General features: G+C 42.7%; 3 protein-coding genes across 3 annotated transcripts; 1 reads left to right on the plus strand and 2 right to left on the minus strand.

Annotated features, from left to right (window-relative positions):
* Positions 1-345: 345 nt before the first annotated feature.
* On the plus strand, positions 346-6,870 carry xgb (x globin). Its single transcript, XM_070842251.1, has 5 exons — positions 346-654; positions 3,043-3,150; positions 4,781-4,901; positions 5,137-5,217; positions 6,666-6,870. The coding sequence occupies exons 1-5, from the start codon at positions 479-481 to the stop codon at positions 6,783-6,785; spliced, it is 606 nt and encodes a 201-aa protein (XP_070698352.1). The 5' UTR covers positions 346-478; the 3' UTR covers positions 6,786-6,870.
* An 83-nt stretch (positions 6,871-6,953) lies between these two features.
* Positions 6,954-9,455, minus strand: srp14 (signal recognition particle 14). Its single transcript, XM_070842252.1, has 5 exons — positions 9,341-9,455; positions 8,509-8,581; positions 8,290-8,402; positions 8,161-8,193; positions 6,954-8,018 (listed from the first exon to the last, which is right to left on the minus strand). The coding sequence occupies exons 1-5, from the start codon at positions 9,362-9,364 to the stop codon at positions 7,929-7,931; spliced, it is 333 nt and encodes a 110-aa protein (XP_070698353.1). The 5' UTR covers positions 9,365-9,455; the 3' UTR covers positions 6,954-7,928.
* Positions 9,456-9,772: 317 nt separating this feature from the next.
* On the minus strand, positions 9,773-13,427 carry LOC139211984 (5'-3' exonuclease PLD4). Its single transcript, XM_070842420.1, has 11 exons — positions 13,354-13,427; positions 13,109-13,182; positions 12,852-13,006; positions 12,158-12,341; positions 11,934-12,054; positions 11,701-11,828; positions 11,402-11,602; positions 11,105-11,244; positions 10,844-11,009; positions 10,646-10,742; positions 9,773-10,512 (listed from the first exon to the last, which is right to left on the minus strand). The coding sequence occupies exons 2-11, from the start codon at positions 13,157-13,159 to the stop codon at positions 10,310-10,312; spliced, it is 1,446 nt and encodes a 481-aa protein (XP_070698521.1). The 5' UTR covers positions 13,160-13,182; positions 13,354-13,427; the 3' UTR covers positions 9,773-10,309.
* Positions 13,428-13,492: the final 65 nt, after the last annotated feature.

The following is a 13,492-nucleotide window of genomic DNA, read 5'->3' on the forward strand; positions in this document are numbered from 1 at the left end:
TATTCTAAGGTGGGCGCACGTGTGTGTGTGTTAATGTTTTTCCTATCTTCTATTTAAAATGACTGCACAGGCAATGCTTTGTGCCTCCGGTTCTTAATTGCGCAAAAGCATCGTCTCTGCCTTCAAAGGCTGCGTCAAGTTATAAATACCCACCGGAAGTGAAGTGGGCCACCTTTCAACATAAAAGCGCGATTACTGCTCAGTCCACGCTGCCACAAGTGGTCATAACGAGCGTTTTAATTTTGCACCAATGGCCAGAAGTTGCATCCTGTTTGTCTGTTTACTGACTTGACGCTCATCGGACCAGAGGAGTGTAGTCCAAGACGCAATTGGGAGCCGCGCACTTGAACCAAATGCTATTAACAAGCTACATTAATCAGCTTTTCTCTGCCACAAAATCAATTAACCCGCCTTTTTTCTGTCTTCCTGGATTGGTGTAACAATATTTTTTTTTTTTCATCATATTTATTTCTGAAGAATGGGCTGCGCAATATCAGGTCTGGCAGCAAAAGCACAGTTTGGAGAGAGAAGCACGGAGGAGGATGCTGCTGCTGCTGCTGCGCATCCCAGAGAGGATCAGATCCAGATGATCAAAGAGTCGTGGAAAGTTATCCGGGACGACATAGCCAAAGTTGGGATCATTATGTTCGTCAGGTAAGATGCTTAAGCCTTTTCTGTAGTTTACCAACGTTGGTTTCATGCCAAATGAGTCAAAATTTGAAGAGATAGATCGTCTAGTTGGCTGGTGAGAGTCATAGTAGTCATGCAAAGCCATAGTGGTTATATTATGGATGTAAAACAGGTAGTTTGAAGCCTAAATATAGCAGGCAGAAGAAACCCAAGACACAAAATAGGTCAAAAAATTTTTTTCAATGGCATTTTCAATATCATATGTGTTGAAAAGGCTCATAATCCAAAGAGTAAATGTTAACTCCTCACTTTAACCTTATCAGAGAGCTTAGTGAAACCACCTGTATTCTGACCTTCTTGTCCAAACACAAAGAGGTCTGCCGAAGGTCCTCTGACCCCCTTCTGACGATGACACCACAAGCCTCAAAGTGGACATCCAGCATCCCTCCGCGTCCACCGCATCCCTCTGCACTGCCTCCTGACCCACAGCTTTTCAGTGAGAGCTCGGAGCAGAATACCCCTCCTCCCCTCTTATCACTTCATATCACATCTTAACAACATTACATAATAATACACAGCTCCAGGTCTGCTGTGGTGGTATACAATTAAAGGCATCTGCCATCAGGAAAATACATTTTATCAGTTAGGATGATGGCCAGCGTCCGGGAAGACCTCTTTGGCCGTTGGCAGGGAAATAAAACAAATGAGAGAATATGGTGATAAAGAGTGGCGTACATTCAGCTGCTGGAGCTCCAGTAAAGAGGCTGCTAGGCAAAAAGTCTAATTAATGCCATGTGTCCCCTGGGTGACCCCAACAGTTGAAGAGATTGACCTTAACCTGTTAGCCCGGAAATACATGGGCCTCTCTGTGCTCTCTATGAATTGACCGGACTTTATTTCTTGACGAGGATGTTCCTCTGTCAACTTACTTTGAAATAAGATACAATAAAGACTTGGGGCCTCTCTTCATGAGTGCCAAAGTTAGTTATGAATACAACCTCTAAGCTGCGGCAATTAAAATTCCACATGAAGCAATATAGTACTGCATTGTCTGCATGTGTAATCGCATATTTGCATGTTTGCCCATATTCACAACAAGCGGACACAATGGATCTAAATAAGCAGCCCTTTCCGACTCACACCCCTTTTCTCCCATCAATAAAGCTGATGAGCAGGATGTATGAACAGTGAGAACCACTCACACTTGTGTGCAAACATTGCATCGATACATATTCAGCTTGCATCATTAAACAGTTACAGTTAAATTATAAAGTAATGAGCCACACAAGGGGGTCAGACAAATACAAAACAGGCAGACATCACAGTGAAATACTGTGTTTTCAGTCAGGGTACTCAAAAATATCTAGGGACCTAGATGGCAGACGCTCACTCACAGTGTGTGCCTTTATAGTGAAGGGCCGGAGGCCATGTCAATATATTGCATTTCAATAGGCCTCTCTGCATTATCATCTGCTTGTCAAAGGGCACAGTGCTGCTCTTGTTTTTCAGGGCTGCTATTAGCGAGACCATTACTTCTGCAATGCCTCTCCCTGCACCTCTATTCATCTATCTATCCATCTATCAAGGAGGGCACGTGTTATAGACAGGTAATGCATTTATTCATGAGGACTCTGCTCTGTAAGTTTTCCTCGCTATCAGCACCAAAAGAGACGACAAAAACAATACACAGAAAATAAAATGAGCTTCTGTTTGACTTGATTTATGATTTAAATTATGATTTATTATGAACGCAAATCTCAGTGATACAGTTCAGCACCACGAATCAATAAAGCTACATGCTCATTTTCTACGAGTCCATCCCACAAACTTTCATTATCTTTTTTTTCCCCCCTCCTCGCGTCTCATTGTGAGCACAATACAACTCACATCCAGAGGCGGCGACTGAGTATTCTGGCAGTTTGGTTAATTACAGGTATCTCAGCTAGAGACTGGACGGCTCTCTGATTGGATGGCAGCATGCGTAAACTCTCTGGTTAAGGAAATTGTTTGAGGTGAAACCAGAACAGGAAAAACTCATCACAGCTCTGGGTGGAAATGAGAGTGTGGACCGCCTGGCTAACAAACCCACAGATCCACCATGGACTGTTACTGATTACAGCTTTTGGGTGTACAGTCCAGAGCGGAGAGCCGCGGTGATCAGAAGAGAATAAGATCAGAGGCACAATCAGATCTCTATTCAAAGTGTGGGGCAGAGAGAATGGCTGGAGGATGAGAGAGAAGCCTCCAATCGCAATGTCGATAAGCTGCACATTCACACCAGCTCCGTGGATTCAGGATTACAGTTGTGGGAAACTCAGGGGGAGGTTTGTTTCAATGTGGGAATTCATGTGACAGGCAGCTTCAGAGGCTCACAGATGGATGTGTGTGCTGTCGTTGTCGTCTTGGTAACAGGTTGTTTGAGACGCATCCCGAATGCAAGGACGTCTTCTTCCTGTTCCGAGACGTGGAGGACCTTGAGAGGCTGCGGACCAGCCGGGAGCTCAGGGCACACGGCCTTCGGTCAGTCAGCAACTCTGCACTTCATAACACGTTAGCATCACCCAGAACAAAAGTGAGCAAACCAGCCAATGAGAGCAGAGCATAGCACGGCACGGCATGGTATGGTATACGCTGGGCAGGAGAACATATTGATGATCAGCACTCTCTAGTTATGTTTGCAGCAAAAGGTCAAAGTGTAAAAGTCAGCAGTCAGTTATCGGCTTCTGTAACAATGACGACGATCCTGGTTGCTATGTATCAGTCTACTCTGGTTCCTACTGCAGAGGTAAATCTTTAAAAACAGATCCCTAATACATGGTCTCATTTTTAAACAATGCACAGTCTTTTTTTTTTTACAAACGTTTCTCAAACAGGTGTAAATTGTGCATTTTTCAGCCGTGGATGAAAACACTTATGTCCTATTGTGAAATGATTGTATTATATACCCCCATCACATAAGCTTAAGAACTCCTTCACACTGCCATTCCTGCTGTGTTTGTTTGAATTCACTGGATGTGAGTTATCACTACTCAACATAAAAGTGGATTTTGTTTCAATACGAGCAGTGATCCTTTTATTGTTGATGCTATGATTGGAGCTATTTTTTCTTACGGAGCCTCGTGCCAATTTCTAATTCTAATTTTCTTCCCCAATACAAATATATGAATACTTTCTCTTTAAAACCCAACACATTATTTCTGCTGTCTCAACTGAGCAGAGCCACTTCACAGACTGTTCAGGTACACCTAACAAGCTCTCCTGGTTGGGAATAGTGGACAGCGTGTGAGCAACTAAATCAGAATGAATTACAACAACCATGTTAGTGGTTAATCCCTCACCTTTCATTTGGGTGTCAGTAACAACAAGACATAATAAAACCATGTTGGACAAGTAACAGAGCACCTCGGGTCGTCATATCATTACAACGCTGCTCACCGCTCTGCTGCAGACTCAGTTTGTCGCATCTGTCACAGCCACTTGTCTGTTGTTCCCAGGGTGCATTAAGCCTCTTTGTGCTCCTCCACACTCAAGGCCAAAGCAGCCAATTACTGCCTGAACACCTGAAGGCACAGATGCCAGCGTGGCATTGCAGCATTGACGTGCAAACAAAACGTGTTACCTGTCCCAGCGTGAACCGGCTGCTCTCAAACCCAGTGATAAGGCCAAATGGCCCTTCAGCCACACTCAGGGACATTAGTACAAATGTCCATGGGGGCGGCGAGACGGGGAGAAGGGAAAGCTAAACCAACTCTAACCCTTTGTTCCATTTTCATCCTCAAAACTGTCACGCACACAATCTGCAGTGGTGGCAGACACACCTGCAAAGCTACAAAGGAAATTGATCCTGTGGTGTTTTGCGCGGGGGGAAAATGTTTGTAGGGGGATTAAGTTTTATGCAATTACTTGGTTTTGCTCCAAGCGTGAGCTAGCCTGAGAGATGCACAATCAGTTGTGTTTATTTTTCTTGACAGCTGAGTTTGTGAAACTGCAAAATCACCATGCAACCATTCAACACAGAGGAGCGTCACAATTATCTACAGCGGGGGCGTGCCAGTTGATAGTTGCCTGCTGCTAATTCACCATTAACTGGTGGATCAGTGACGCTGGGTGGGAGGGGCTCATCCTGACTCACGTGTTCCATCTCCTTCAGGGTGATGTCTTTTATCGAGAAAAGCGTGGCTCGACTGGACCAACTGGAGAGACTGGAGGCTCTGGCTCTGGAGCTGGGAAAAAGCCATTATCATTACAACGCCCCACCCAAGTACTACAGTGTAAGACCCCAGCTGCTTTGTTTATAGAGGAGCACACATATTCTAATTGAAACTGATACTGTGGCTCATATCATCCTCACATTTCTACTGAAACCACAGCAGCTGAATGAAGTGAAGCTCTCAAAACTGTAGAATGGAAACACACCTTCTCATGTGAATGACAATAATGACAATGGAGTGACACATCAACTTGATGCTAACATATAAGTGTGTGATGTCCTAATTATTTTTGCAGTATGTCGGAGCAGAATTCATCTGTGCCGTGCAGCCCATCCTGAAGGAGAGGTGGACAGCAGAGCTGGAGGAGGCGTGGAAGGTGAGGAGTGACCCCTGCATCTGTGTGGGTGTTAAATCAGAGGCCTCTTGCAGTGACCCGTTCTGGGTTGACGGCTTGTGGAATAGGCTTGATGTGCGCAGCCTGTCAGCAGAAGCGATGGCTCGCGTCGCTTTTAATGCACCACGTAACATGTCAAGATTGAACCCAGTGCAACACGAGCTTTGACTGATGTGAAATTTACATCTCACTGAACCACACATGAGCAAACTGAGAAAATGGAACGCGGCTCTGTCACATCGTGTCACGTCACTTCAAGACAATCAAATAATGCTGTATCTGCTCAGTATTTATACAGTATGCGTCTTGTATCTTCAGTGAATTTCACTTTTAGTGTGGAGCCTTCAGGAAATGGACAGCATAGGCATCAAAAAGACATGATTAATATCTAAGGTAAAATATATTTTCTGTGCAAATTTTAGAGACAGAATACATGCGGCCTCTTATTCTCTTTCAGTAATTATTAGAATTAGAAAAATGAAAACAGTTCAAATACAGAGATGCAATGACAGCCCTGTGATTGACTGCGATTGACTGCCCCCCGCCCCCCCCCCCCCCCCAGGGATAAGCAGTGTAGACAATCAATGGATGGATGGATGGCTATACCATTCTGTTGGTCTGTTCATCTGCTTAATTGAATGGCCTCTACTGTCCTCTAGTGGTTGAAGCTCATTTCCTAAGACGCCAGTATTTATTTAACACCCCACAGAGGAAAAAAAAGATCAGTGACGATATTGTGCGCTCTGTTGTGGACTTTCACAAATCATATTTATTAGATATTTAAAGAACTACCACTAGTGTATCCTGTTATGTAACTTTTGTTCCCGTTACCATTCTAAGTGAACATTATTTAGTGTAGTCTGATTTGTTCATCCAGATTATATCTTTATTGTTAGCTGGTTTTCTTTCAGATCAAGCACAGGGTTCATAAAGCTTTATAAGAGTAAAATTCAAGCTCTTTTCAAGGTATCAAAGGATAACATTTCCAGACCCTCAAAGCCTTAATCATTCTGTCTAAATTGTTACTATAAATGCAACTGCGAAAAATATACAGAATTCCTTTATGGCCACAGAAATCAATGCACAGTGAGATTTTTCTTATTTTGCCAGCTGCTCATATTAACTTTGTTTTAACCATGATTATTATCTGGTGTTTTATCTGGTGTGAAATGTCAGGATTGTTTCATTTCAAATATTAAAAGATTTTTGGTAATTGTTAGCAACTGAATGGATGAAATGCCAGATTACGTTGGAAAAATCAAGTATTTTTCAAAGAGTAATGGTTCAAATCATTTTCCTAACTTGAACCCTGCAAGTAGCCAATGCCATTACTGAGCTGGTGAGAGTAAAACAAGCTTGGTTGAAAGAATGAATGTGCTTCATCTGTGAGGACGCTGACCCAGTTCAATGTGTGCTGTGTTGTGACCCAGACCTTGTTCCAGTATGTAACCAGCCTCATGAGGCAGGGATACCAGGAGGAGAACATCAGGCAGCGCCAACTAGCGCTCTCCCTGAAGGAAAGACCGGACAAGAGGAACACGGCGCTATGAGATGCTTCTTCACCCAACCACAACTCGGACTGTTTTTAACCAGTACAGCACAGAAATGTGTTTATGTATATAGTGTATCTACGGTCTCCTTTTTCTACATCGCTCATGTTTACTGCAGTTGTCGTTTTGTCATTTTATCACAATGAACATAAAAAAAAAAAAAAAAGGTGACATTTAACAAAGCACTTTATTTCTGAACTTAAATTCTGCTGCAGGACTGAGACGAGACAATACAAGTGGTTGACAAAACATACTGGCTGTAGTGAAACCTGCCTTGTAATTGTGATCAACAGAAATTACATTATTTGAATTACAGCCAACACTTCGTCTCTGTATTCATAACTCAAATATTCCTTTCGGTAAAACTAAAACTGAACGTTTTTTGTGCTATCAAACTCTTCCAGAAAAGGTTTCTTATTCACATTCATTGAAACATATTAACTGAAGCTACAAAGTACATTTTATTGGTGTTTAACGATTAAAGACGGCGAGTTGAACAGCTTGGTATGGAACTGCGGTTCAAAAAAGAGGGGCAAAATTATATTTGCTGTACTTTAAAAAGGTAAAATGAAAACATAGAATTAAGTGTTTTTTTTAAGCTCTGATAAAGTTTAATACAGTAAAACTGGTTAAAAAAGAAAAAATAAATCCCAATGACTGGAACATTACACACTGCTCTCGAGATACAGTTGAACTGAAACATGGCAGCACTGCTCACACGTTGGCGGTAAAGATAACATAAATAGGGACTCTAACAATTAAATAGCATGAAAGGCAGTTAATCATTGGCCTCCATGGATTTGGCTCCAGAGGTGACACGGCTTTTGATCACCTGGTTCTGAAGCAGAAATGGTAGAGATTCAATAAAGTCGACTTGCTTCGTCCTTGTATGAGTTACGAGAAATCCTCAAGTTGTCTGTTCCCGATCATCGATGGCACTGAGCAGCCAGGGATGAGACATTACCATGCAGACAATGGCAGAATATCAAAGCATTCACCGGGTGGATGAACAGTGATTCTGAGGCCTCGGGTGAATGGGAAGGAAGCCGGGTGGGGAGACAGACCGAGTAGAGGTCTTTTCCCGTTCCCTCAGATAGTAGAGGCCAGTTTAGGTACCCATGGTTATGTTTAAGAGTCTGTTGCTCATTGGGTGGCTTTGGTTTTCTTGCTTTTGCTTTTCTTATCTTTCTTCTTAAGTCCATCCATGTGAGCTCTAAGAAGGTTGGAGTATGCCTGGAAAGAGGAGTTTAGGTTTATGGTCAAGTGTTAGACTAACAAAACAGGAGATAACTTCAACAAGTCTTGTAATAACATCAAGGTGATCTAATCAGGAAAAATCTGCATGCAGTGGCCCAGAATAACCAGCTCAACCTACCATCTGAAACTTGATTACTTCTTTGGTGCTGACCTGAAATACCAAGAAATGAGAATTCAGCATTAACAGCAAAGGATCAGGGGCATATAAAGATGAAACTTAAAAGCGTAGGAAACACAGCGAGCTCACCACTGTGCTGATTTTTTTCTTGCCATCGGACGCTCTGATGAGACATTTGTTGTCTGCTGGTTCAAATGACTCTGCGTGGCCCTTTCGAGGCGTTGGCTTGGTCCTCCCGTCATCTGGAAAGAAGAAACACATCCCAGCTGCTTAGACTTTGAAAGGGGGAAACTCGCAGCGTCACTTCCTGATTTAACCTGAATCAAAAGTCAGGAGGGATCCACTTACATTTCTTTAGCGTGATAACAACACTGCCGGACGTCCTGCACTTCTGGAACAGCCGAGTGAGCTCTGTGAGAAACTGGACAACAGAGCAGAACAAATATTATCAATATAATTTTAATATTCCTGTTCAATAACAAAAGATCAACGATGCTGCATTTGATCCCAGTGACACGGACTGATTTAACACTTAGCTGCTACTTAATTAGGTACACCTGGCCTTGTATTTCTAATTTTGAGCCTAACCATATCATTATAATCATTAATAACCTAAGAGACAATTTCAACCCAGTGCTGTATATTAGACTAGTAGACACTAGTTTTAGCTAAAGTGTAACGCTATATAGTAAAACGGAGTTGCACTTAGCTAGGTTGCTAAAACTTTTAGCAAAAGGGTTCTGGTGGACCTCCAGTAAGTGTAAGGCTAATTTGTATTGAAGAACTTAATATTGCCATCAGCTAGTTCTGTCCTCAATGAGATTACTAGTAAGGTGGTAACTCACAGTACAAGTTTAACTGTACTGAAATGTTAGCGTTAAGCAAGTCACTAAACCAGCTCGACGGGCTTTACGTTACAAACGTCGGCATGTGGCTCTGAAGACGCTAAAAAGTACAAAAACTGATTTAAACGTGTGTCAGTTTAGAGCAAACATTGTTTGTTAGCTTCAGCCAAACGTTAGCAGGCTAGCTAATGAGTCTGTTTGACGACTAGCTTCTCAAGCGTCCAGGCTATTAGCCAACCAGCTACTAGTCAGCTAAAGCAGACAGTGGCGCTTTCTACATGATTAACAATACCGTCAACACATCAGAGTTATCCACGCTGTGCTTTGGTTCTTACCGAGTCATTTTCAAGCAGCACCATAGTCCTGACTTCAGTTCAACTGCAGCGTTAGCTTACCGGCCGCCAGCTAACTGCTGTGAAGCACACGTACTACACAAGCTGGAGCCCCGCCCTGCGCCCCCACTGCGGGCACGGAAGGACCGTCACAGCGCCGCCTGCTGCCACGGAGGACGATCCGCACTGCCCAATAAATATCAACCCTATGGTTTCAAAACTATGGTGTCAACATAGCACAACCAGAGGGACACACACAGTGTGGTGTGATTGGAGTGTAATTAGAAGACATGGATATAATGTAGCCTCTATACTGTCAATGATTGGCTGATCACATTTCATGTGTCTATCAAGTAGAGAGCATGGAGGAGGGATAAAGTTCATTATGGATGTGGTTGCACTTGGAATTTTAAAAAAATTCCGACTTCATTTTTCATGTTTAATCAAAGAGGGAAAATCTTTATTGCATCAACAAAGGATCATGTGTAAACAGCTTTCTTAATGTTTGATACGGAGACAGTGTCATTGTACTTTTGATTTAACCGTACCAACGGTACATTTTTATCCAATCCTAAAGCAAAGGACACACACACTGTCAGCATGTGGCTGACTCATGACTCATACTTAGTTTACAAAATCTCATGGATGTAGACATTTCATTAAGTAAATTAACCATATATATATTTACTAATCATACAGTCTACTCACTAATCATACAGTCTACTCACTAATCATACAGTATACTCACTAATCAACAGTCAGCTCAGCCCTGAACAGTTTTCAGTTTTCTTTTATAAAAATGTTCACTTTATCTTCACTTTCAGAGCACAGTCATGATTTGTATAGTATATATAGAGTTTTTTTATAGCATTCATAGACTGCAAAAATCAATTAAAGCCACGTATCTCCCAACTATGGGATGACTGGGGCCTCATGATACATTTAAGTGTAACTCCTATAAAGGAGTTTCTGTCACGTTGATAGTGCACAGTCTGGGTGGTGTCCCAGGTCAGCGAGGTGCACAGCGAAGTCAGAGTGCCAGTCTCTGTCAAACACTGCCCTGAGCTGGCTCTGCAGGGCCTTGGTCTTCCAAACATGGTGAGGAGCATGCTGGGAAATCACCAGACCCACTCCAGCTGTGGTCAGAAAGTAGTCTCCTGACCAATTGGAGGTTCCTGGGGAACAAATCAACATTATCTGGTCAATTATTAACCAGCTCACATGCAACGAACTGACTCCCACACAAGAACTTTACTCAACAATAAATGTGAGGAAATAATAATCCTGGAAAAAGAACCTGCTACTCACCAATGTAGGCTACTTTATCAGTCACCATGTATTTATTGTGGTTCACTCTGGAATAAGGAATATCAGACTGGTTTCCCACAGGCACGATGTACAATTTCTAAAAAGGAAATGATGTCCAAACAAACAAACAAAAAAAGGAAATTCAGTGGTGAAGACGTGTGTGTGAAGTAGATGCATTCATTTCATGTTGTGTCTTACTATTTGGATGCTGATGTGCTGGCGAGGGCTGTTCATGGAGGCTAGAGAGTGAAGGAAGGTCAGCATGGCTGGATCAGAGTCCTGCCCACAGCTGATCAGCATCCGGATCTTCACCTTCCTCTCGAACGCAACCATCCTGATGGTATCATCAATGAACGACCAGTATCTGCTCAATGAAAGAAAGTCAAAGTGCAGAAATAAAGCAAAAGAGGCGAAGAGTTTGATGGACATAACTGGTTTTGTTTTGTGGGGGAGCTTCACCTCTGAGGCTTTTCAAAGCGCGTGGTGGGGAAGTACTCCATGACGGCTACATCGACGAAGCGCTCGGCCTCTGAGATGCTGGAGAGAATAGCCTCCAGGTCCTGGGTCCTCGATGGAGGACAGAATGACGGTGGAGAGCCCTGGGGTGAAACGCACACATGGAATAATAACACCACCAAAAACTGGCTGACATTGTAATGCACACAGTGCACGGTTACTCTTTAATAGAAACAACAACCCTTTGTACACCAGAGTGACAGCATCCCGCACAAAGGAACTGAAACTGAAGGAACTCACTGTGAGGTAAAGGCTGCTGGAGATGTTATCAGTGTTCACCAGCAGGGGATGATGTTTGTTGATGGCAGTGTCATACTCAGCAGGCCACGGCTGAGGCAGGGAGCTGTTAGATTGTCCCATCACCCAGTAGGATTGGAAAATCTTAAGCAGGTCCTTTGCTAGACTGGAGCAGTTGTAGACAACTACACCCAGTTCCTTCACCTACAGACAAAAAGATTCAGAAATTCAGATTCAGAAAAAAAAACAGGCAGTTTTTTTTTTAAGGTTTAAAATCTGTAATTAAAGCGTTCTGGCCCTACCTGTGTGAGAGCCCTCCAGTCCATGTTGGCGCTTCCTATAAACACGTGTTTTTTATCAACGATCCAGAACTTGCTGTGGAGGACTCCCTTCATCAAGCGCCCAAAGTTCACCTTCCTAACATGAACTCCTTTAGGTAGAAAGAGACCAGGTGAAGGAAGGTGGCTGGTACAGTGCACCAGAGATTAAAACACACTGCAGTGAAAGAAGAGGATAAGAACAGAGGCTTCCACACCTTTCTGTTTTAAGATCTTTAAATCTGTGGAGTTTGTCCTCACAGAGGGAATGCTGGTCACCACTCGGACTGACACGTTCCTGGAGGGCAGCTCCTCAAGTTCTTTGAGGATCTCCCTTCCCTGCCGAGGACAGGCTCACAGCATTGTAGGCCTCGTACGCAAACACAACAGGACGATCGAAGAAAGATGTGCTGTTTCGATGTGTGTCAAAATGATAACTCACAGGCATGTCGGTGGAAGAGTTAACGTTGATGTCCTCCCCTGTTAAGGTCCAGTAGAAAGAGACCACATCCACTTGGTCTGTTGCCATGGAGATAAGGTCTTTCCAGGCTTTTTCCAGAGGGATCCCGAACGTTACATTGGATTTATAATTCACATGTCGAGGGATGCTCTCCACCAGGAACATACTGAGATAAACAAAGACATCTGCTGAGGGAACTGAACTGGAAAACCCCACAATTTAAAGAGACTATCAAGAGAATCATTAAGAGAGATGTGTTTTGATTTCACTTTAAAATTCTTTGTTAAAAAAGTTTTAAAAAAAAAAGTGTTCTGTAAGGTAATGTATTAAGAGGAAACATGGGAATTTATCATTTTACTACACAGCATATTCTGTATTAGATATTAAAACATTAGCGGCACAGTTTCTATGTGTTGTATGTAACAGTCGGCTACTCTTTAAGGTTCAACATAAATTTCTCTATGGTGACACAGAAATTCAGTTATCGTCTGTTGTATCCATCCACCGTTCTATTCATTCTCTGTTCCCCTTTCCATTAGAGTATAAATACATCTCGAATATTACTGCATTAAGCTCACTCAGAGTTTTATTATAACACAACAGCTGATGAACTTGATGAATCTGTCAATAGTGGGCAATAAAAGTCACACCAGGCTTCACAGAGTGGGATTCCTACCTGCACTGGTTGATAGAAAAATTGCCGTCCTCCCCAGGAAGCGTCTCATGATCTTTGGGGGGTGGTGGTCTTTCCAGCACGGCAATGGCAAGCACAATCCCCAGGATCGTCAGACAGCCCAAAACCACCGCTAACGTCACACAGCTGGTCGACCTCTAACAGCATGAGAGTAACAGGAAAACAAAGTCCAGCAATAAGAAAAACACGGCATAGAAAAACAGAGAGAGTAATGTGACGAATATGAGATGCAGTCGTACCCCTTTGTTAGAGACATAGTTGTCATGAAGGCCTCTGTACATGGAGGTCATTTTTCTGTTCAAGTGCTCCTCAGCTATTAAAGTTCAAAAGCATAAAGTTAGTGTCCTGCAGAGAATATTAACACTTAGAGATCTTAAACGTCTGACAGAACTCATAAAGTTGCCGTTTAAATGGTCTAAATGTCAGAATAACTTTTTTAACTTTTATAACTTTTAAGTTTTTATTCATAGAAAAAGCAACTTACAAAAAGCAGATGAAGATAATTTTCCACTAGAAAGAGCTCACAGCCAACCAGCTTCTTCCCCTCCAGATCTCACCCGAAACTGAGCTCAAATGATATATGTGCTATCAAACAAATAGCGACACAGCAGTTCCTCTTTTTA

The sequence above is a fragment of the Pempheris klunzingeri genome, chromosome 13 (assembly GCF_042242105.1).
Source record: "Pempheris klunzingeri isolate RE-2024b chromosome 13, fPemKlu1.hap1, whole genome shotgun sequence".
Lineage (NCBI taxonomy): Eukaryota > Metazoa > Chordata > Actinopteri > Acropomatiformes > Pempheridae > Pempheris > Pempheris klunzingeri.